Source organism: Podarcis filfolensis (genome assembly GCF_964270895.1).
Source record: "Podarcis filfolensis genome assembly, chromosome: 10".
NCBI classification, from domain to species: Eukaryota; Metazoa; Chordata; class Lepidosauria; order Squamata; family Lacertidae; genus Podarcis; species Podarcis filfolensis.
The window spans coordinates 23,284,757-23,310,557 of record NC_139612.1 but is presented as its reverse complement, the minus strand read 5'-3'; the positions used below and the strand labels follow the sequence as shown (position 1 = coordinate 23,310,557).

At 39.1% G+C, this 25,801-nt stretch overlaps 1 protein-coding gene across 21 annotated transcripts in view; it reads left to right on the top strand.

Annotated features, from left to right (window-relative positions):
* FOXP2 (forkhead box P2) overlaps positions 1-25,801 on the top strand; it is a 351,241-nt gene that overhangs the window by 234,097 nt on the left and 91,343 nt on the right. For 5 of the 21 annotated variants that reach the window (XR_014539277.1, XM_083574480.1, XM_083574484.1 and 2 more), the window contains one exon: positions 1,193-1,270. The exons of the other annotated variants lie outside the window; for them this stretch is intronic. Coding sequence is in view for 4 of the 5 variants with exons in the window: in XM_083574480.1 (XP_083430606.1) it covers positions 1,262-1,270 (9 nt within the window). In the remaining variant the exon portion in view is untranslated. The remainder of the gene's footprint in view (positions 1-1,192; positions 1,271-25,801) is intronic. 21 annotated transcript variants of the gene reach the window in all.

Genomic DNA, 25,801 nt, shown 5'->3' with positions numbered 1-25,801 from the left:
TCAAAAGCTAGTTCTGACTTGTTTTATGTGAACCAAATATTTGTTATTTCACTGCTGAAAAATGGAAGGTTCTTAAGGTGTGCATGTATTCCTAGGAGTAGTAATAATGTTGTTCTTCCTCTCACAATACAACCCATGCTTTTCTTTACTTCCCTCATAAGTATAGAGAAAGTTTTCAAGCTGATGCCATTGTATCTAAACAGGCATTTGAGTGAATTCAGTGTTTCACTTTCTTTTAAACCAAAGGCTGATTGAAATGTTACAGGCACTGCATGCAGGCTGCCAAAAATGACTTCTAGGTGACCGTGCTTCATGTGATATTTGAAATGTTTGAAAGCCACTAACCATGTGGTTAGCCGTAATCACAGGGAGTCTCTTTATGCTGGTGCCATGCAGTTCATGCGGCTGGTGGTAGTGGGGTGGGGAGCCTGCGCTGCTAGCGGAATCGTTTTGAGATGCTTAAAAGTTGCCACATGGAAGGCGGCTGTGCAGAGGTGATTTTTGACAACTTCCATGTGGGACCAAAATGAGAAGTAGAAAATAGGATATTTACTAGGGATGGCAAATATTTTCTGTGGAAACTAGTAATTGGTGATTGGGGCGGGGGGATTTAAACCCTATCCAAAAGAAAAAAAGCTTTTAGAGTTGTACAAATACTGACTTTCCCAACCCTGAGAACATTATTTTCCTTTGGTTCTGTGCCATTTAACCCCTAGGTTGCTGCATTTGTCTCCGTACTGGCTAGTCACGTATATGATCCCACCCAATCATGTAGTGAATGGGGATTGTGTCAAAATAGCTACATTTGGTGTAGTAGTAGTAATAATAATAATAATTATTATTATTTATTACTTGTACCCTGCCCAACTGACTGGGTTGCCCCAGGCACACTGGGCAGTTGATGGTGCCACTGAGGGCAAGTGAAGACAACATAAATAAATAAGCGGACATTTCCCCAGGGGATGCTGAAATTTTGCTTGGAAAGAGGAGACATATTTGTTACTATTTGAAACTGTGAGCACTTTTCTCTCAGGGCTGCTGTAATACAGCTCTGTGCTAGACATGCATGGGGACAGGGATTCAGGGCCCTGGATGAGGGCATCCTGTTTGTGCTACATGAAGTAACACCTTACTCCAGTGGATCCATACACATACGGAAGATCCATTGCTGATTATCTTGGGTCATTCACAGATCACTGTGTTGCTCTATGGACCTCTGAACTCTATCTGCCGAAGATGATAGCCTTGCTGTTGTTTCAGGATGAAAGATGTGAGTAAAGAGCCTCTGATTTTCCCAGTGTTGCCTCTGCAATACTACGTAAAACGTAGCATCCAAAGTAGCCCTTACTTCAGCCTTTCAGATATTACTCCTTGAACAAATAGGATGTTAAAATGAATTCAGAAGTTGTTATCCAAGGATAACAGATGATGTAAAAAGAGAACACAAAGTCTTCATTCGAACTTCATGATAAACCATGGTTTGTTTGAGTGGAAATGAGCCACAGTGAGCCCTGCTGTTGTCTGCTTCCCTGCCTTCCTTCTCTGGTGCAGCAGCAAGGAGGGATTTGAAGAAGTTTCTTTCATTTTTTATTAATCACAGCTTGTAGATGCATTCAGGCCTCACAGACGGTCATTGCTGGATGGGTTTGTTTGAAAGAAGCCAACTTCAGATTTTTTCTGCAAACCGTAGTTAAGGTTTGCTATAGTTTAGGATCCAAATGTAACACTAAACTGCAGTTAAGCAAAATTAGAAGTAAAAGCTTGCTTTCTCCTTACAGCTACTCCAGAGGAGAGGGGAGGTAGGCCTTGTCCCTATCATGAGGAATAAAGGAGAGCGTTTACAGACTTCTAATTCTGAGTAAATGCAGTTATACTTTAAAGCTCTGATTTGTCTCTTAAGCTTGGTCTTCTAGTTAAGTAAGTTAAGAAATTAACTTAACATATTTATATGCATCTAACATAATTTGAATTGTGACACACATGGGGGGGGGATAGAGAATTTTATAATGAAACCTTGAAATTTATGTCAAGGATTGGTGCTGAATATAGCCCACTGAGTCTGTATCTAGACAACACCACTCTACCATAGCCACAGCCCTCACCAGTCCTGCTCATTGCTATTCTTGAATGTGTTTGCATGGCTGGAAAGTACTTGTGAACTGCGATAATGCCTCTTGCTTACCTTCATGGAGTTTGGAGAGATGTATGGGTGTGACCATGTAGAATCTTCTGACTTTTATATGGCTAGAATGCAATCTGCTGTACAAAGGTAGGAGTCACATCTATTGTTCCCCGCCTCACTATTCTTTATAGTCCCATCCACGCTTACCTCTGACCCTGCCCACGCCCAGCATATGGTTCCCAGATGTTTTCTCATGAGAGTGTAGGGCCCTCAGGCTAAAAAACGGTTTGCCTCTCCTGGTTTATATATTTCTGATATTAACTGCCAATACAAAGCTCTGTGTTGTTCATTGGGTAGTGGAAATTTATATTGAATTTGTGACCCCATGGGTCACAAATAGTGACACTTCCTTTATTTTTGTTAAGCCATATTTAATGTTGACTTGTTCCAGTGTTCCACTGATGCAGTTGTATTTAAAAAAGAACATTTAAAAGCCTGATGTGCTAGGATTGGTGCAGTCTTAAGCTGCAGCCCTATACTCACTTATTAAACTGTAAATGTCATTGAACACAGTAGCTGCATTTCCACAATCAAATCCAGACCACTCAGCCCCTTTGCTCTGGCTTTGCCAGAAGCTGTTAACCATGATAGAGCCTGCTGGGGAGGGTTTCTGACTGTATTGATATTCCTGGTTCACATGTAACAAGAAACTGTGGTTTGCTGTGGCTTCCTTGTTTGTTCCCTGCTCACACATGAATGAAGTAGGAGTGAAGGGGATGTGTGCAAACACACTAAACTTGTGAATAATTTGGCTCATTAAGCGAGGATTTTATAGTGCAAACTGGGTTTGTGGGACTTAGGGTTACCAAAAGACAGGTACAGAAGGTACTGATCTACCGGACCCATAGCTTGCAAGGCCCCCAGACTGATGTTTCATTTTAAAAAATTCAATTCTCTAGCCCTTCTAAAAAGTTATGAAGCAAAATGTGCAGATACCCTTCTAACTGATTTCTGTGTGATGACCAAGCCTGTCTCTTGTCACCATTCAGTGTTTTTAGCCAATGAGTGAAATCAGAGCTGTTTTTTGGGGAAACCAGGCAATAGGAATCCCTGTTTTTCCTATAAACCAGGATGCCTCATTCCTGTGGTGCTTTCATCTGAGATCAGGTACTCCCTATAAATTATTTTTTGCTAATTCTACTACATGCAAGTGGATGTTAAAGAATCCCCCACTCTGCTCCCCAATGACAAATGCAAAACTCACTCCTAGGTCAGTGGGTACAGAAGTGCAGCCTTGGTTTTGGTTTAGGGTTGGCATTGAGGGAAGCAGGATTCTTGTGCTTTTAAGAAGTGTGTGACAGGCAGAAATCCAACAGGTAAAGGTTTTTCTACTATGGAAATACAATTATAGGAAAAGCTTTACCCGTTCACATTCTGTTACACATTTTATGATGCTTGCAACCACTGATTTATTTTGAGGGCCTCAACTCCACCTGCAAAAAAGAATATACATTTACCTACAACACAAAGCATATGCACGTTTTGTATAAATCTATGTCCTCTTCTACAGCCGGACTGGAGAGCCCAATTCACATACAGAGTGAACTGGGCCCAGAAAATCCTGTAAGCACCCCTTCTTACAATCTAAATTTTTTACTAGGGTGTAATCCCGGTTGAACACAGTGGAACTTACTTCTGAGTAAATATGCATATAGATTCCAATGTTAAGAGTTTTAATCCAGAAGTAATCCTCAATGAACTCAGCAGAAGATTCTCAGAAGTAAGCGGGTTTAGGATCAGATTGAAGTAAACGAAGAGGACCAGCATAGCCCATCAGCATCTTAAAGGGTTTCATATTAATGTGTTTCTAATTTCCTCTGTTTTGGCACAACTGACTGATCTGGCAAATGGAGACAGGTTGGAACTGCATTATAAGTCTAATAAAAAAACCTAATAAAACTTTATACCTGGCTCACACATCAGCAAGCAAACGGGGAGCATTAGGTAATGTTTGCCATCACATCTCCTGTGTATACCATGTTTTTATTTAAAGGCAAAGCTGATTTATATAATGTGGTATTTATTTAAATGAAAGTTCTATACAATGCTTGTCTTTTTATTATTTTCTAGCAGATAATGGGCTTGGTTATGTTGGCAAATCCATCAGTTGAAAATTACCTCAAACAATGTAAACCTACACAATGGCAGTTGTAGCAGGGCCCTTTTCCTGTGTTTTTTGTGGGGGGTGGGGGTTAAATCATGTGCATCAAACAACTCTATTAAATATTTCTAGAAAAGTGCAGACTTCCTTCCAAAGCAGTATGTTGGTACTTCTCTTGGAAATTCATTTCACTGTGGTCACTTGTACTGCACGTTCATTAAAAGCGATTAAACTATTGAGCCTTTAATTTTAAAAAATCATATTTTACTGGACCACAGATAAATGCTTTGGAAGAATGAATCATAGTTCCCATTAGGACATTGCTATGTTGATAGCAAACTAACAGTGATAGATGGACTGGCTGCTGAGTGTTAAGGCTTTATTGAATAAAAATGTGTTAGCTAAAGCAGGACTTGTGCCTTGAACACCCTGAATTTGACCATGAACTTAAGTTCTATATGTGTACCAACCATAGATTCACTGTCGCCAAAGGTTTATCTCTCAGCCTCTTCTCCCATTAAACTGAAAAAGTGCATTTTAAAGTCTCCTGAATTTTGGTGCCGCAACCTCAAAAGGAAACTCAAAGTAAAAACCACATGCACAGTGGAAATAGTTTTCCTTAAGCATCTTTGATACCAAAGCTATCAAAAAAGAAAAATACATGTGATATACAATATAAAGTATATAACTCTCTGAGTTTTTAAGGAGCTTAATGCACATTACCTCAGTAATCCTAATAACTCTTTTTAATGTAGGTCAGTATTATTTAAATTTGGCAGACTTAGAAACACAACTTCAGCTGACCTTTGGGATAGCTATGAAAAGGGGAAAATATAATAATAAGTGAATGTTCATACGGCACGTTCACACAATAGAGAGCTGAATTTCTGCTCACGTGCTTTTGGTTCTAGACTTTGAGATGTGTTTATGGAGCTTGCCCTCAAAATCTGGCTGTTGGGCTAAGGTAGCCTCTTAGACAATGAGAGAAAGGACCATGGTTCAGTGACACATCACATGCCATTCAGCATGCCCCAGGTGCAGTCCTGGGCATCTCCACAGGTGTGTGCGAAAGACTGACTGACACCTGGAAGCATCACTGCCAGACTGTTTAGCCAGCAGTGTGAAATCTCCAGCCTAATTAGATCTGCCAAACTTCCCCATTTGCCCTGTGAAGTCATTTCAAGCAAACCACGCCCACCTGTCCAACATTTGCCAAAATATGTATCAACATATTTATTACTATTTTTTTGTTGGCCTATTTTGTTATTTGATGATAACTTTTTGTGAGGTAGTGGCTAGAACTGTACAGTGGTACCTCGGGTTACATACGCTTCAGGTTACAGATGCTTCAGGTTACAGACTCCGCTAACCCAGAAATAGTACCTTGGGTTAAGAACTTTGCTTCAGGATGAGAACAGAAATTGTGCAGCGGCAGCAGGAGGCCCCATTAGCTAAAGTGGTGCTTTAGGTTAAGAACAGTTTCAGGTTAAGAACGGACCTCCGGAACGAATTAAGTACTTAACCCGAGGTACCACTGTATGCAATATTCCACATGTGACCACACCATAGATTTATATAACATAATGTCAGTTTTGGCTGTTTTAATTTCAACAACTGCCCTCATTCAGTGTGCCTTTTACACCCCTGCTGCTCACTGAGTTTATGATTTTGTTGAACCCCAAGACTTCCTTCTAGGTTAGACTTCCTTCTAGGACTCTTTGCCCCAAAGCGTATCCCTTTCTCTTTACTTACATTGAACCTAATTGGCCATTTCGTTACCTACTTACTCTGAGGAAATCATTTTTGGAGCTTTTTGCAGTCCACTTTGGGTTTTTCTATTTCGAATGATTTGGTGTGTCATCCACCACAAACATGCCACCTCATTAATCACCCGAGACTCCAGTATGCTCACCACTTAACAATTTCCAGATCCAGCCAAATTCCCGTTGCCATACTTTATGACAACTAGTGAGTTACAGAAATATTCCTTTATTATTTGATTGGTTAATTAACTGATTGGTAACGTATGGGGTTCTGTGAGGTTCCATTTTGTCCCCACACTGTTTAATAAATACATGAAACTGCTGGGTGAACTCACCCAGAGAGTTGGAGTTCAGAGCCATCACTGTGCTAATGACACCAAACTCTGTTTTGAATTGTCCTCTTATCTTAGGGAAGCAGTAGAAAAGCTGAACTGCTATTTGGTGGCTATGAAGAACTGGTTGGACAGGGCAAGCTAAAATTTAATCCAGACAAATCAGAAGTAATGTTGATGGGTAGACTGTGTGACTCAGGTTTGGGTTTACAACCTGTTCTGGATGGGATTGAAAAGATCAGGTTTGTAGCTTGGCTTTACTCCTTGAGTCCGTTTAGCTGTAGGTGCTGGAGAGGCCATACAAACATTTCTAGTGAGGAAATTCAGGGAAATGTGAATTCTAAATCTCACGGGAAGCTCACAAAAAATAATAATCAGAAAACAGGCCCCACTGTTGTTATCTCCCCCATCCACCCCAAAACCTACGGAGGCAATGGGAATGGTGAGCTGACCTGGTGCACTTATCTCTGATAATATCCCTCATCATGTGAGGAATGTAGCACATAAGACTATTGTGGCAGAGGACTATATAAGACTGCCCTATAGGTAAATTTAGAAAATTGTAACTAGTGCGAAAAGTTTCAGTTGGGGTGCTGACTTGTGTTAGCCGCTTCAAATATTATCACACCAGTGTGTGATCGGCATTGGCTGCCAGTTTGCTTCTGAGCTCAATTGAAGATATTGATTGGTGTTGACCTTTAAAGACCTTAACAGTTCGGGACCTGTGACCATCAACTTCCATATGAGCCTTCTTGCACACTTGGATCATATTCTGATATTCCTGCTCTAGGTCTCTTGACACTGTGAAGCGGAGAATAAAGTAGGGCCTTTTCTGCAGTGGCACCCACACTGTGGAATGTCTTTTCAAGCAAGCTGCATCAGACCTCTCACTACGTTATTTTAAATGGCTGGTGGCGACATGCATCTTTTAAAAGGCCTTCTTTCTGGTACAGTATTTTGTTTAATTCTGATGGCTTTTTTGTAATGTTTACTGTGGCCTTGTTTATCAAGCTATGGTTTTGATGTATAATTTGGTTGAATTGTTTCCATGACTACTTCTTGTTGTTGTTGTTGTTACCACTTTGGCTTTTGATTTGCAAAAAAGGCAAGATATAAGTTTGTAAAATAAATATTAGGACCAGCATATTTCCCCCCTCTATTGTTGGTACTTAAACATTCTGTATTAGAAGTCATGTGTCAGGAAATCATGACTCTTGAAAGCAAAGGGTTAAGCTCTGTGTGTACCAAGCGTGTTGTATAAATATCAAGCTGAATGGAATAGCGGGTGGCTAAGGTAAGCTTTGTTTGTTTAGCATGAACACTTAATTGAAGTAATCATTTTATATAAGTTGGTGTGAGGAAAGTTAAATGTACCTATAGGTTTAATTACTTGGTGTTTATTTTATTAGCCTGTAGGGACAAGAAAATAAGTGGAAAATATATATATTCACACCCATTCTCTTGCAAAGATTCACAGCTAAGTTAGTAAATAAAAATTAAGGACAAAAAGAGATTACAATCCCAGTTCTTGATTCTTTATTTTACTCCAAAACTTTAGAAAGACAAATCCACCAAATAAATATAATCTAAGGAAAAAATGTTCGTAATTTTGAGGAGCATTTAAGCAAGCGGTCTGTGTTGGCAGCTAAATTTATGAAAAGTTTACCATAGCGCACACTGGCCTCATTTCGGCGTAACACTGAACCATGGAGTAGCAGTATGGCACAAGGCTGGCTGGCTCTTGGGATCATTTGCTCCCTGTTTTAAACCAACTGAGGGCTTTCGTTACGTCTCTGAACTGCAACAGACAGTGATTAGTTTTTAGATGTGGCTTGTCTGAAGGAGATGGCTTCAAACGGCAGTTCACAATCTTGGCTTGTTCAGATAAACCATAGCGAAAAATAAGTGTGATTAGTTGAAAATGGAAGCAAATCCTTCCATTCTCTTCCTTACAGCCACATCTAGAAGAGAAGATGGGAGAGCAAATGCTAGAGCCCATGGCTCACTCAGGCTAGTTTCCATAGTGCTAAACTTCCATTCACACACAGACCTAGCAGTTAGGCTCATGACCTTTTTCTAAACCAAACACCACGGGGGTGGTTTTTTAGTGGGGAAAGTAGAAGGAAAGGAAAAGATGGGAGAGAAAGAGTGTGGCAGAAATGAGTGGGCCACCTCTATCTCCGACCCCACCTGCTTTTGGCTTACTGGTGTTGTAGACACAACCAGCTGCAATTTCCATAGTGGCTGCAGCACACTGTGGAACAGCTGCACTGTGGAGGTGGTATCTGTTCATGTAAACCAGGCATAGGCAAACTTGGCCCTCCAGGTGTTTTTGGGACTACAATTCCCATCATCTCTGACCACTGGTCCTGTTAGCTAGGGATGATGGGAGTTGTAGTCCCAAAACATCTGGAGGCCGAGTTTGCCTAGGCCTGATATAAACAATGCCTTTATACAAGAGCTCAGCCATGTGTGCAGGAGCAGCCCAATATATTTCCTTGGTCATTGTAGACAAGCTACCATGACCCTTGAACAGACCCATGGTTTGCTTAAACTAAATATGGAATGATTTCCCCCCCCCATGCTGTACATGGCAAGGTGTTATATTTTTGAAGGGTAAGCCTGTTTGGACAGATTCAATTGTCTGTGTTCTAGTAACTTCTAGGTTAGTTTACTGCAATGTGTTGTAGTAACGGCTGACCATTTGGAAACTACAGCTAGTGCAGAATTCTGAAGCCATATTACTGAGATCAAAAGGTCTGAACATACTGCAATAAATCTGGCCTGACTGCACCGGCTACCAAAAAGTTTCCAGGCTCAGTTCAGAGGGCTGGTTTTGGCTTATAAGGCCTTATGTCTCTCAAGACCCCAAACATCAAGGATCACCTATTCTCACTTGAATCAGCTTGGACCCTGCAGTCTTATCTTTCTTCATTGTACCTCATCCAAGGGAAGTACGGAGGGTGGCAACATAAGAGCAGGCAAATAATTGGAGGCTCTTTGTCTGTTCTGTGCTTTCTGCAGGTAAACACAAGTGGTTCCATTGTTGTCAAATTTTTGGCATTAGGCTAAAAGATTTTGATTTACGTAGGCTTTTGGTGATTCCGGGAGCCTCTACTGTAGTGCTAGTCTTTTAATGGGGTGGGGTAGGACTTCTACTTATTGTGTGGCCTGATTATCACTTTTAGGATTTTTTTCTGTACGTCATTTTAAATTTGACTTTGAATTGTTTTTATATGTTGGCATTTTTTTGTTGTTGGGTCACTTTGAGACTATTTTTTGTAATGGCAGCTAACTAGTCAAGTAATAATAAATAAAGCCATCCAAATTAGCAGCCATTCCTATACGTTTAGGTAGCAAATTCTATAGTTTTGTTTTGTGTGAAGTGGTTCCTTTTGTCTTTCATTCTTCCTGCACAGTTTCAATGGAAATCTATACTGAATTATAGTTCTGCTCAAACCTTTCAATTGGTATAATATTGTTCTTAATGCTCTCCAAATTTGTACTACCAACTGCCTTGATTCTCTTATACTTCTATTGCCTCTATTTATACAATATTTCCAAAGGACTATTTTAGAATTGCAATATATTTTTTCACCTTCGAGATTGCTTTGTTGCAATTTATTAATAAGAGAATTAAAATGTTAAAAACCAACTTTTTGGATGTTTATCAGTATTATAGGAGGTCTTTTCTGCAAGTTAGAATTGAAGGAATAGAGGTTGAAAATTGGTTAAGCTGATGATGTAGAAATATTACTAGGTAACTCTTCAAAGAACTTTAAGCACACACTAAAGTGGAATGAGATATAATACAAGGTGGAAATGCAACTTAACACTCTCTCAAAACGCTGACACTTCTGATAGTGGCACATTGTCTTAAAGTTGCAATCTTGACATCTCCCTGACACTGGTGTTACTGCACATTCTCAGGTGAAAGCCAAGGGGCACATTTGAGTTGATACAATGAGGAAGCCTCGTTCCTTTATATAAAATAATAGTACAATGCAGAACTAAAAATTGAAAGTCACTATGTAAGGTTTATATATTTAATTTGTATCTGAAGAATAAAATTTCCTTTTAAAAATATATATTTTAACATTTTCTCTCATGGAAACCTTATAAACCAATTGCCACGAGATGTAGGGCTGACTTTAAAAAATGGTTAGATAGATAAAAGTCCTAGCTCACATGGAAGGGAAGCAGAGTACAAAGGAATTGTGAGGATGCTCTCTTTTGCTCCCACCCCTGTTGCCATGCAGCTTATTCCCGCTTCCTGTGTGTTCAGGGCAAATATGTACAGAGGGGTTCCTGCTATACTCACCCAGGGTTCTAGATTGCAGGGGGAGCTTACACAAGGGCACCCCCAAAATGGTGATCTCGGGAAGGATTGCCTCGATTTGATGTATGTCATTTAACCTTCGTTAGCCCTGCTGAATAGTCAATAAGCAGCAGGTTGGTTGATTCAGGGTACACAACCAATGGCCGCTAAAAACCTGCTGGCACCTGTAATCAATAAAACTGTGGCCTGTTCAAATCCCAAGTGGTTATCCTGTGTTGTTGCAACTTCACCATGCCTTGGCCTGATGATAATCAATGAAACAGAAGGGATAGATCAGGGTTTTGACCAGATGTTTTGAGACCACCTTTCCCAGCATCCTTGACCACTGGTGCTGCTAGCTAAGGATCATGGGAGTTGTAGGCCAAAAACATCTGGAGGGCCAAGGTTGAGAAAGCCTGGGATAGATACTCAGTGCTGAAGGCAACTGTTCAGTCCCTGTTTCAGAATTGCTCCAGTTTCCAAGCTAATTTTCAAAATCTGCAAATGTTAAACTGGACAAAGCAGTCTTGGCACAACAGATTTTTACCGGGTCACACCACAGAAGTGTGTAATGTACAATTTAAATAGTGTAATTTAAATAGTGGTTTTGGAGAAAGTCACTTTGCACCTTGTTTCTAGAAGTGCAATAATAAAGCATTGTTTGGGAAACATTTACCAAGACTCCTGACGATACGATACCTTTTTAGATTTAGGTGAATTACTTTTAAAACAACCTCTTGCTCATAGTTTAGGAGACTAACAATCTTATTGGAATGGTAGTTTGCTTCACACAAACTAAAAGCCCTCTTGGCAGCAGAAACACTAGCATTCATCTTCTTGCCTTGGAATTGGTTGCTAAATTTTTCACCAAACATTTTAGAGTTAACTCGGCATTGTTAATCTTATGCGATTTTCACAGTTTCTTGCATAGTACTCTTTACACTAGTTTTTTAAAACAAATTATTGTGACTTTATATCCTTTTAAAGAACATTTATAGATCATTAACATAACTGCTATTAAATCACACTTAATCTCCTTAGCTAATGATATTCTAGAGCATACTCTGAGAAAAGAAATTTTCACTGTCAAGGCTGCTTCTATCATAACAGCATACAGGAACACTCCAGAAAGTAAATTATTTTAAAACATCTGTGTCTTTAAAAAGCCAGTGGTTCTGTGAAGATTTGGACTACAGTTACCTATGATCATTATAAGTTTGTTTCCATTGTCGTGCTACATGTAATATTGTGCAACTTTACAATTAAAGCGCAACCTTCATTCCTAAACAAATTTCAGTAATTCCAATTGATTTCAGGGATGCGACGGCATAGTTGCTAAATTGGACAGCTATCTGGTTGTGGTTCCTATGTTCAAAGTTATTAAAGACCTTTAAGAGGAATTTCACTGCAGCAATACAGCCTATTTATTTAATTGAACAGGCTCACAAAGATATAAATCTTCTTTCCGAGGACTGCTTTTCTCCAATGAGCTGAAAGGTCATTGTTTAGTGGATTTTAAAATCTATTGAAGTTATACGGCAGACAACTTTTTAGTTACCTACTGTGATTTGTTGATATTTGCATTTGGTTATGCTTTTCTAAAAACATGTTAATTGGGTATGTTTTATCTACAGAAAAAAGATACGTCTGTGTTTGTGTAGATACTTAGATGATACACAAACACAGACATATCTTTTTTCTATAGATAAAACATACCCAATTAACATGTTTTTAGAAAAGCTAAATTGCTAGTAAACAAAGCCTGCATCCTGAAAATATGTATGTTCCATGTAGTAGAGTGATGGTTGTACTTGTGAAGTCTTTCCCAATTGTCAGATCCCTCTCTCTATCCATCTCTGGGTGAAGCAGCTGCCCAGTGGGAGACAGAGATGTAAACAAGTTGCTTCCATCTTTAAGAATTTGTCGTGTACTGCCTCAACTTACTTTTCCCTGCTGGAGTGAGTTTAAACTCACTGGTGTGTTCTAGTTGTAGCAGCAACCGGGAACTATTGAATGAAAGGGCATTCTCTGTGTTCACTAGCATTTTGGCTAGGACACATCTGTGTGTGTTTCTTGCTGTAATCATGTCAAAACGTGCAAAGAAGGTGTTCAGAAAAGAGCCAGAAACACTTGACGAATTCGATCTTTGCAAATTCCTATGTGGATTGACCTCACCTCTCTGACTAATGTATGGGTCAGAATATATCTGTCCATTGAATTTGGCTCTTCTCAGAAAGTTGTGTCGTATGCACCAGTTTAGATCATTCAAAATGCAAAATATGTTCAAAACACATGAACCATAATCAGTTTGCCAGTCCCTCAGAAGAACTGCTAAAGGCAGGCAATCTCTGTTCTTGTTCCCTTCTTCAGAGGAGCATTTTGATGTTCTGTGCCCCACATAACTTCTTATTAAGATACTTAGCTGTGCCCACTTGGTTTTCTGCTTGCATTGCTACATACACAATTGTGTTTGAAATCACTTAGTTGATGAGATGGCCTACTACTTATTTTGGAGGGAGGTGGCCTACTACTCAGCTAGGTGCTCCCTAGATCTTTTGTGCTAAATATAAGTAAGCATATACAATTATTTTTAAGATATATGAACTTAAATACTTTAAAAATATACCTTTGCCACTATCTGTTGCTGCAGAGGGAGAAGATGACAAACCATGACTGTAAAGAGAGCACAGCTTGAAAGAAGTGATCTTTTATCCGATTCATTTTTCTGTGTGTAAATAGCATGTGAATATTACTCAAGCTACTGCTTTATATAGGCCAGCTTTCCATCACCTTAATGCACTTTGTAGGAGGTGCATTTGTCTAATAACCTGTAATAGTGCTGGGTTTAATGTTTCTCAAGCCAACAACATGACCACTGTCAGAGGAAACTGAGCAAAACAAAAAAGTCTCTTCTTAAATGTGCATTACCATCTTAGCTATCAATGCTAAATCTAAATGATCCTAACAAAAAAACAAAAAAATCAGAAACCCACAAAACGACCATGACTTCCTATGCTGTTGGGTTTTTTTTAATAACCCTCAGGGAAAATGCTAGAGTGCATAAATTATGGGATGGCACAACCAGCTACCCATTCAGATTATTGTGATGTGATTTGTCCTGCAGCTGCTTCAAATTAAGAACAGGTGTAGAAGGCAGATTATGCAAATACCTATATTAATGTAATTGTCAAATTGGTGTGTTTATCACTGTGCTTTTAAAGAGTAGCCCATACTCTTGTTTTAAATGTAAATTAGTTTTATTCTTGAGAGCCACTATTGGATAATGAGCTTATAAATGGGAGGGGGGTGTCTTTAAACATCATGAAACTCTTCTGATTTTGACATTGACTTTTCTAGTGATTTGTTTCATAAATGCTGTATAAAAATATTATTTTGTCCCCTCTTGACATTTGATAAGCCTAGCTATGGAGTGTTTGTAAAATTTAGCTTATCGGATCCACTTTTTCTTTGTTTTCCACTTGAGCTTGATTTTCTTTCAAGACTGAAGTTATTGTGGCAAAAATCCTGAAAGGAAACTTTTTATTTTGTTGATTAATGTGACATTTTCAGAACACACTGTACGTGCCATTAAATGTGTTTTTCTCACACAACTCTTATTTCTGAGTAGATTTAAGCATTTGTAGAAGTGTATCATTGATAGATACATGTATTGCATCCTAAGAAGATCTGGCGTATCAAAAAAATGATAGTTTAGGTTTGCATCCATTTTTTGACATCTCTTCATTAAAGGTATAAATATAGTGTAGTGAAACCCTTATATGTGAGTAAAGTTAATTAATCTACAAAATCTTTGCCCTCCAGCGATCAGAACTTGATGCAAACACTTCAAACAGTTCTTCATAGAACAAACATCCAAACAATTTATTTTGAAATGCGTCATAAAACTGTAACAGAAATTCTGTGTTGCTCAATACTGACTTGGTCACTTTCACTTAGTTCATGATCCTAAACTCAGCTGTTCATGAACATAGGCAGTGTCATATGAATTGCTGGCAAAATGCCACAGCTTGTGCTATTACAGTGCATGAACTTGAACCACCATGAGTGTTTACTTGCTTAAGTCCAGTGTAAGGATACTTACATCACGCTGCCACATGTAGAGAAGAGTTAAATTATATTGCTTAGTGTTTTCTTTTAGTTCTCACAACAGGAAGGGACAGACAAATTAATACAGCCAAACCAAAAGTAGTAAAGTTTACAAATTGCCTTTTCTAGCGATTTTAGTAAAGTGTCTGACATTATTGCTAGAGTTTTCACTTCCATCATTTTATCCCCAAATTACAGGCAGATCTGTGGAAAGCCTTCTTGCTTCGATGGAATCTGATAAGCATTCGACTAGGAACTCTAGCATATTCACTAGTGTTCATTGCCTGGCTGTGAAAATGTTTAATTCTTGCAATATTTTTGGCACCAAATCAATTTATGTGATCCCGTAGAAACCCACAATAATATACAGTATAACTTATTGATACATTGCAACCATGAATGGAAACATAGCCACAAAAAATGCTGGATGCCTTGACTTAAAGAACAATTAGCAGTTGGGTGGGGGGCAGTGAAGAATTAACCTTCATAGGGAGCTAGCTGAACTTCAATTTAAGTAATTGAATTTCTGCATAAATCTATTTCAGGGGGTGAGAATTATCCACTGGATTCTTCCAGTGCGCTTCACAAATTCCTTTGCCATGAAAGAAGTGGTTATGAAAGCATCCCAGACGCAGGAAGTTGTATTGCTGTAAAAAGTTTGATACCTAGAACAAAACAATGATCAATCAAATTTATTTTCTCTTAAGAATAAATAGCATCCTCTGTGATTTTGAAATACCTTCTACATAAGTAAGTAGACTATCATTTTACCACAATTAGTCAGTCAACATCTATAGTATACTGTGCAAACATTCATCAGGTAAATGATTTGTATATTCATTCTTTGCAAAGATAGAGATTATTCCAACAGTAGCATTCCCCCACAATGAGTTGCCTTTCAATTCAATAATAATAAAAAAAGGTTTCATCTTAGTGTTTATCCGCCAGCTCCTTCTGTCAGTAAAATATACTAGGTGTGGTTTGGCTGTCAGGATATAAATTTGCATGTAGCGGCAGTCAGCTTGCACAGCCATTCAATATGGATACATGCCAAGTTCAGTCAAGGTCTGTGGGTGAACTCATTGTTCCACTGAGATCAGTGGTAAAGTGTCTATTGACTTCAGTGCACTCAGGTTTTCTGTCTGCAATTATTCTTTCTCTGCAACCCATCCTGTTGATGGCTCTGATAACTTTGCATTTTGTATTTTGTCACTTGTGACATTTGCTGGGTTGACATTCAAGGAACGTTGAAGAGCCATTCCTGCAGCAGTGCATGAGGGAAAGCACAGTGGCAGTGGCACCCTCCTGAGCAGAGGAGGTGCTGCACTGCCCAGGATGGGGCAAGTCCACCTCTGCCGCCAACCCAGAGCTCCCCCAATCTCACTGTCGCCTTGCCCCATCCTGGTAAATGCAGTTGTGCCATGAGGGTGCTATTGCCACTCTACCCCACACCCCACCTAGCACTGCTGCTGAGCCATTCTGTTCTTGAAAATTTTCTAGAAATCTATCACGTTTAAACCTATTTGCGATCTTTAATTACAGTTGCCACCAAAATTTTGCCAAATCATAACTTGAAGTGAATGTAGAGGCTTCTCTCCAGGCAAATAATACAAGGAGTTTCTAGGGGCACTACAAGAATTTTGAGAAGACCAGCAATATTTCTCAGTTTTGCACATGCATTGCTCTTTTGTTAGGTTTTTATTTTATTTTAAAAGCAAGGTCTATGCTTTTTTCTGTCTTGAATTGAGAAACATGGGTTTAGAGATATAAAAAAGGACTGCTGTGGAATTATTTCTCCTAGAATAAAGCTATGCACCCTGTCAATCCAGTTCAATGTATTTCAACAACAAGAACAACAACTGCTGAAGCTTGTGAGCAAATTTTAAAGCATTAAATTGTGGGATTAATATGAAAACACACACGCCATTAGTGACCTGCCAAATTGTTAGGGGTTATGATATACACAGGTCAATAAAGAATGAGTGAACAAGGAAATGAACTTTGTTTTGACCAAGTCCACAGCCACAGGGGACCTGTGCATGTTGTTCCTTCCCTACTAAGCAGTCGGTGCTTATTTTAAATGTTATAAAAGTAAAAGACACTTTAATTTTATATTCATATTAAATTAAAAAATGAAAATATTAAATTAAATGACTGTGAATGTAAAGGGCTATCTTTATTTAGGTTTTGATTGATTTACGTTGATTCACCCTGTTCTCATGGCAATATCCGTACTATGGACCTGATTTCAACTTAGCTGTTTCAGTAGAGTGCACTGAATGTAGCCCGTCATCTGAGTCACACCATAGCTATTGCCATCATAGTAAGCAAGGAAGAGTCAGTTGAGAAAATACATGAGGGCAGCATTTAAAAGGCTTGAACCCCCATTACAACATCATTCGGTTTCGGTCATAATTTCAAACCATCAATGCACTGGCAATTCCTCTTTAAGCATAGCTGATTCTTATCAGACTTTTAAAAAGATTTTATCAATCAAGGAAATAAGTCTGAAGGTCTGATTTATTGGTTTGTGTCCTATGGCAATCACTGGTGTTTAGACTTTTTATTTCAGGTTACTTGTTATTACCGCCCATATTTTGGGTTAGGTGCAGAATGCCCTCTGATAGATCCTTACTTGGCTGTGCATATTTATTTGAGTGATGTCTATGAGGTATATGGGGCACAGAAAGTCCACTGCTGAAGCACAATATAACCTGACTCTGTGTGTGTGTGTGTGTGTGTGTGTGTGTGTGTGTGTGTGTGTGTGTATGAGAGAGAGAGAGAGAGAGAGAGATTTCCATACCTCCCAATATCTGTTGTTTCATCAGGGCCACTTTGGCCACTATGGTGTTTCAGAATTCTCACTTTTAATTTAAGACTTCAGTCTTATGATTGTTCTCCAAGCATAGGCACCAGCTCTAGGGGGCCAAGGCACTGTGGCCCCCCACAGTTTTTTTAGGGGTCTACCCCCCCATTGTTAGAACCAGGAACGGAGCAATGTCAGAATGCCATGTGACGTCTTGTTGGCCCCCCTCAAGGTGCTTCAGAAGATGGCGCCTTTATCTCCAAGTCTGCTACTAAAGACAAAAGTCACACCATCCTTTCAACCACTATTGTTTGGGTATCATTTATTTATTTATTTTCAGTATTCCTTTTAACCAAAGACCTCCCACCTAATTTCATTCTTATATCAACGCTGTGGGGTAGTTTGGCTGGGTGATAATAACTGGCTCTAAGGTATAGAAAGTGAGCCTGTGTGTGGTAATTACCCAGTAAGCTCCATGGCTTAGTGTAAATTTGAACTGGCCTGTGCCCTACCCCATCCCCACCTTTCCAGCCCAGCATTGTAACAGTCACACCAGACTGCCTCTCTTTCTGTACCTTGACGTTCCCTTTTAGGAACTATAAAATAGGCCAGAAGTGTTTCTGAGTTGGGGCATTGTCTATGCAATCTAATTTGTGTGTGTTCCATAAAGACAAAGTTGTATTCCGCAGAGATGCAGGTTTCAAACCCAAGGTTAATTCTGTTTTTCACAGAGCTCAAGAATTGATTTTGCTTTGTTTTGTCCTAAATCTAGTAATCATCAAGAGAGGGTCGGACATTCCCTCGACGTTATGAGAACACTGAAAGTTTTCATTGCTAAGAACACAGCGTCCTTCAGAGTGGATTTGGCCCTTTTCTTTCAATTTATGACAGGAGGGAAAAACAGGGTCAGAGAGCTTTAGCTAGACTATCTCTAATGACTTAAGGGTTGTATATAGAATGCTTGTAAGTTGTCAGGGGGCTCTCACTACAGCAGGCTTGGAGTCAGGCTGGGAGCTCTGGCCCTGCAGTGCCGCCACCGCCCGGGGCTTATCAGGTGGCAACGGTGCAGCAAATAACATGGTAACACCAATGGGCAGTGGGGGTCAGTTTGGTGCCTCGAGGACAAGTGTTGGGCAAAACGGCCACAGTTGGCTGCCATCTTTTCCCCCCAGAATGTTTCTTGGCCCCATGTAGGAAGCCTGAGTTTGCAGTTGTGGGTCCACTAGAGCCATGATCCTCACCATGTGCTCCAGCATGCTGTGTGCGGACTTTGGTCCTACACTAAAGCATGTGTCAACATGCTCTGCTAGAGAAGCTTTAGGGTCTTGAGCATTATGGCCTTGGTGAGTAATGGTTATTGTTATATCTTGTCTCTGGCTGTTCATAGTGTTATATTAACACGTGTGGAACATCACCAGAAAGAACTAAAAAAATTAATAAATAAAAGGCAAGTCACAGATAAGAGCCCATCTGCCCGTTTTGGAGTCTAGGGGTAGAACTTTATTCAGACTCTGTTGTTGCCTTATGCAGAGATATAGTACTTCTGCCTTTTCATATTGCTTTATTTCTGATACGTGATCTCCAGAAGCAAATGAACAGCAAACGCAATCCTATCCAGAGTATATACTACCAGCACACAATACATTGCTTTGTGGGAAATATCTGTGTGTCTCAAAAAGACTGGTGTCTGCGTTCTCTGGACTCAAATATTGAGAGTTTTAAGCAAAAGGCTGAAAATTAACTGATATGGTGTGCCACTCTGCCCCACAATTCAGTGGCCAAATTGCCTAGTTTATTACATTTCTCAGATGTCAAAGTAGGAAACATTATACAAGGAACTGAATACTGTAGGGAAATTTATATTCTAAAGTATGTTTTCTTCTAGAGGTATACTATGGTTCACCCTTAGCCCGCTATGTGTGTCTTATCTTTGTGTTCATATTTGAACTCCACCTCAGTTTTACAATATCCATGTCCTGCAGTGAATGTTCATATTTAAGTTAGTGGATCTTGTGTCTTGAATAACTGGACAAGCCACTATTGCATTGAAAGTTAGTAAAATATGAGATGTTAAGTTTTTATTTTTATGAACTTGAACTGTCTTAATCTACAATAAATATTAATTTATGGGTCAGTACTACATAAAGGATGTGAGAGGTGTTCCTTCCTACCACCTTTCTAATGAAGTGATTTTTGAGGAGTCTCCTGGATACCTTTACAAAATCATCCTAAAATTGTGAGGATTGTTTTGATTTTAAGCAAAGTTGCAGCTGCATAGCTATAAAGCAGTCAGTTCCCCTTATTATGACTAGTTCCACAACTTGTACTGTTTTAAATTGCCTGCAATTAGCATATCTCAACCTTATTTTTAGGTTTAAATTGCAGTGTGAGAGTATACTCTCCTCTTAGCTAATTAGTGCTATCAAGGAACAGTAGGTTACCTCATTAGTACCATGTGCATTTAATTAAAGAAGAGAAAATTGGAGTTAACCTCATAGTTAACATTTTCACAGAGTGCTACAGTGCCAACACCTTCAATTGGAGTCACACCCCTGTGTATCTAATTATTCACTGGTGCCAAATAAGGTTAGCAAGGATACCACCATGCTGTTGACAAAATAATTTAGAAGGAAAACCTATTCACTTGTTTCTGACACTGACATCAGGTTTCAGTGGTGTCTTCTAATCCTGATCTTTCAGGCCAGCTTAATAATTTTTGTTGATTTTGTTCCCCAACAAGTTTGCTTCCGCTCCAGGGGGGAGGGAGTGCAAATTAACTGGGGAAGAAAGGGGGGAGGGATAGCACATCTCTTGCAAATCAAATGACATTTTAATATCAGCAATTCCCTCCAAAGCTTTTCACACCTTTCTGAAAGCCAGAAATTTTTAGATATATGCATGAAACAAATTGTTTACTAATTGTGAGAATGAGTATATCTTCCAAAATGTGGTTTCCACTTTATACTTTGCAGAAGGGGAGCCTTTAATTTGTATTACAGAAGCAAAGTCAGATTGTGCTGTGAGTGAGTTACCATCTGATGTATGAGCTGTAATTGTGGTCACAAACACTAGGTATGCAAAAGTCCCATTTATTCTGATGGGACTGATAGTCATATTAGATACTGCAGATTTCCTACACGTGTGATGATTGTCCATGTATTCCATTTCATGTATATATCCTGGGAGACAACAATGGCTTGCAGTTTCCCACTTTGCCTAGGCTGCGTGTACAGGCAGTGAAGTAGACCTGTGTGCGGTTGTCAAAAACGATGAAACTTTTCTTACAGAGAAATGCTTTCTTTATAGAACCTGAACAAGCTGACCTTATGCCATCAAGAATGCGGTCATGGAGGTGTCCTCCCTTTTTAAGAAGCAGTATAAGATCTGAGCTGTGAATGTAAATTCAACTCAGAAACAAATAGTACAGGTCCAAAACAACACCTGGCAACATTTATAATGTTTTGAGGTTTTTTTATTGCCATAGATCACCTCCCCTGATTCACCTTCCCTGATATACAGGTCATTTCCTGGGACACCATAGGGAATACATGTACAGTGGTACTTCGGGTTACAGATGCTTCAGGTTACATACGCTTCAGGTTACAGACTCCGCTAACCCAGAAATAGTACCTCAGGTTAAGAACTTTGCTTCAGGATGAAAACAGAAATTGTGCTCCGGCAGTGCAGCAGCAGCGGGAGGCCCCACTAGCTAAAGTGGTACCTCAGGTTAAGAACAGTTTCAGGTTAAGAACAGACCTCCACAACGAATTAAGTTCTTAACCCGAGGTACCACTATAAATCATAGTTAGAACTCTCTGCACTAGGTTGGCTTCAGACAACAGTTTCCTCCTTATAGTGCAGCTTGTTGCATTGTGGGACCCCCATGGACCTAGACTCAGTGCTCAACAGATTCCATGGCAACTGTGCTGTCAGTAAGCTACGTGTTTGTAAGTTATCCCATCTGTGGTGGCTGCTGTTTCCCTGATGCCTTCAGCCAACCTTATTAAATTGGGGTCCCAATGTCTGGTGACTCTATAAATCATTGAGAAATTGGGAAAAGATACTTGTCTAAATCAACCCTGAAGGAGTCCTGATTGAATAAAGTGCTTACCTTAAGCATATGTATGATCTCTGATCCCAAAGACTTTAATGGGATTAAACTCAAATGCCTTACCAAATATGTAATGGAGTATTTCTTTTTGAAAAATTTATCACATGCTTATGTGCTTTGGTGAACAGGATCTATGATACTCAATGTGCTGAATAATTTTACTTGAAATGTGTGGATCTGTACTGATACACTATAATGCTTCTGGCTTTTTGTATGTGGTCTAAGAAAAAGTAACGGTGTGTTAATGATTTTTCCCCTATCCTATCCAAAGGTCTCAAAGGGCCTTGTAATGGGATCTTATTTTATTGTCACACCACCCTGTCAGGTAGATAGGTTAAGAAATAATGCTTTGCCCAAACTGCTCACAAAGTTTCAAGGATCGGCTAGGATTTTAATCCGTGGTTTAGAATATGTGTACAATTTACTCGATCTATATCACATTCCACTGTGAAAGTGAGTGGCTTACATAAAATGCTTTCTTAAATATTCCAAGGGTGCCCTCCAAAGAGCCAGGGACCCAACAGGCAGGTGGCAGTTTTGGAGTATCTGTTTTCCTGGGAGTCAGGGAACGCCCCCTCCCATCAGCACCTCTATCTAGTACACCACATTTCAGTAAAGAAGATTCTACATTCATATATTTTTTCCTATTTCCATCTATATTTGTTATTTTCAGCATTTGTATCCTGCCCCATAACACAGCGTTCTCAGGGTGGCTTACAGCAACCACCAATCTTAATCATCACCCCAATGTAAATATGGGATAGAATAGAAGCATTAAAAAACCTACATAAACCCAGCAAAAACACAAGACCCCAAGGATTAAAAACACAGATTTTAAAACCACAAATGGCTTTAAGAAATACCAAAGGCCTGGGTAAACAGAAACATTTTCACCTGATGCGGGAAAGGCTACAAATACAGTACCAGGTGAGCCTCCCCGGGAAAACTGTTCCATAACGGGGATGCTGCTGCTGAAATGGTCCTCTCCCTGATAGTTCATTCATTCAGTGAGGGCACCCAGAGCAGGACCTCCAAAGAGGACCTTTATGTAGAAATAAAGCAATCTTCATGCATGTGTGATATATTATTTGGTTGCTCTTTTCACAACATCAAGACATCATTTAACAAAATGGATATTCCCTGTTTCAGAATACTACAGCGGTATGATTTTTGACATGCTAATTTTGATTGATTATATACTGCTGTTTCCTAATTGCCCATTCACATGTTCTGGCAAGTCACCCCAAAGTTTTCACTAGCCCTGGGTTGTTGTCTCCTCCCCTCCATTTAAGCATACAAATTCATGCTGTGTTGCAAACTTCATTTGAAACCCCCATGAAAGAATGGCTTTCATTAGGGAAACCCAATTCCAAAACATTTTTTTAAGGAATGTGGAGCTGTGGGTGGTTCCATGGACTCTGGTTTAACAACTAAAATTAGTTTACAAAATGCCATTCATGGCCTTTTTGATTATTGATGCCTCCCAAAACTTATAATTACTTGATTCTGGATACAAACTTGGTGTGTTGACTTCTGAACAAGACACCATTCCCCTGATGGTTATTCTCTGGCAATCTAAGAGAGAAATGCTTTCCTTCCACCTCCCTTCTTACCTGGCTATGGCAGAGAGGGAGGAATGTGTCTTCTTTTTCTCCTTGCTTACCTCTTTGCTTCCTGAAATTCTGCTGTAGGAACATCCCAAGGCACTGGAGGTCTTGAGATATGTAACCCCTTGGTGTGTAGTTTGCAGGGCACCTGAAGTCTATATTAAGGATGTCAGGTGTCCTGGGGAAATGCAGTTACTGACCCACCATTTTACACCAAACCTCACAATGCTAAGGTTTCGTTAAAGACTAAAATTGTGAAAATCTCAGTTTTAACTGTTTCCTGCTCATCGGAATGTGACTACTATGAGGTTTTAGTATGCAAAACAAACAAACAAACAAAAAAACCACCACTAATAAGATAATTATGCCACAATTTTGTGAACTCAAATATGTTGTTTTTTGTGGGCTTAAGCACTCTTATCTCTGTGGTGGATCATTACCATACCTTTTATAAACATATATACAGTGGTACCTTGAGTTAAGAACTTAATTCATTCTGGAGGTCCGTTCTTAACCTGAAACTGTTCTTAACCTGAGGTACCACTTTAGCTAATGGGGCCTCCTGCTGCCGCCGCCTGATTTCTGTTCTCATCCTGAAGCAAAGTTCTTAACCCGAGGTACTTCTTCTGTGTTAGCAGAGTCTGTAACCTGAAGTGTCTGTAACCTGAGGTATAATCATATTTTATTAAGCTAATGATTCAGAGGAAGGTTGGTATTATTATTTCTGATTTTTTGGATATGCTCATCTTATATCAGAAACCAAGTTGAACAAATTTGATTTTTGTTTATCTTCTGCTCTAATATATTTTGGAAACATTTTCCAGACAACTTGTAGGAGAACTATATGTTAGTGTAAAAATGCTACAACGGAGAACCACATTTTAAAGTGTAGGCCTTTCTGTGGTATGATTTCAGTTACTAATAACAGTCATGTGAAACTAATTTCAGTATGTTCCTTATTTACTGACTGGTTCCATCTGATTTTTTATCCATAAGTGAGTTCACTGTTTCATTGGGATTTACATGTGCAGAATTTGCAAGCCATTTTAAAAGAAAGCTTTATTTAAATACTGTTCTTGTGTGGTGGAATAAATCCAAATGCTAGTTTTAATTCATTTTATGGTGCCCATTAAGTAGAAGCCAGGTGTTCTCTGGCAGAATATTAGAGGCAAAAAGGGACCAATATTTCAACAACCTGCTTTAAAGGGGTGTGCATAACACTGTATGTAGAAAAATTGGCAGGTGACCAACGAAAAGAGAAAAGCAATTTTTATATGGCATGGTTCCCTCTTTTTGGTGTTAAAAAAATCAACATATGAGAATGAAACAAGTTGCATTTTTAATATGAAATGCATGGTAGTGCAGCGTAAGAGAGAATAGTGGATATTGCATCATATGCATCTTAGTATTTCATACTTGTGTAAATAGATATGTTCTGTGTGTTTTATTTTGCTACTATAATCTAAACAGAATATCTTAAGTTCTCACAGTTCCAGACACTTGGTGACTTTTGAATTTCCTTTGCTATATCAGTTTTCTTAAAATGAAAGACTTGAGTTAATAACCACACTCTACTTTATGAAATTAAGATCTGTAGCTGCATAAACTTAAATCACCACATTTTAGGAAGCAAAACAATAGAATTCTTGTGGATAAAGTTGTGAATAAACTATTCAAAATAACTTATAGTAACAGTTTGAAGAATTCACCTGAAATCTGAAGAGACCCATTGTGGTGTTTTGTTCCTAAAAAATGGGGGGCGGGGGCGGGATGAAACAGCAATCTTTTGATGGAAACTTAAGAATAGGCAGAAATAAAAATTCAGAGTGAGTTTTGTTTTCCTTCTATTAAATTATGTATACATGTGTAGGTGAGATAAGTAAATAATTTCTCCAAATCCTCTTTTACTTTTCTGATGTGGCATCCAGCGAGTTGTGCAGATGCTGAACTTTCTGTATTCCAGTTCTGGAGAAGTTATGCAATTGGTACGGTTTGTGTCCAAACCAAAGCAGTTTCTGAGATAATAGGTGCTCTGTTGAGATTGCAAGTCAGCCAATTCCAGCCATTGGCAATGGAGAAAAACAGAAAGACCTGAGATCAGTGCCTCAAGACTTATACTGCCTTGGAGATGCTACTTTACTGACTTTGGCACCACCCACTAGTAGGGACAGGGAATAAATTTGATTTAGTTTACATTTCATTTTGAACTTACCTAATTTGCACTTTTCAAAACAACAAATGAATTGGAACCCAGCCATCCTTTGAAATTTGTACTTCTCCGGATTTTGCAATGCAGTTCTCCAGCTGAGTAGAGTGTACAAAAGGCATATCCCAAGGTAAAGGGTGACTATAAATAGCATACAGAAATGCATCCCATTATGGAAAATAGCTTTTGCAAAAAGGTGTGTTTTAGGCAAAAATGCTTACAGAAATATGTAAAATGCTGATTATTTTGCATGTGGAATTTTTCTAAA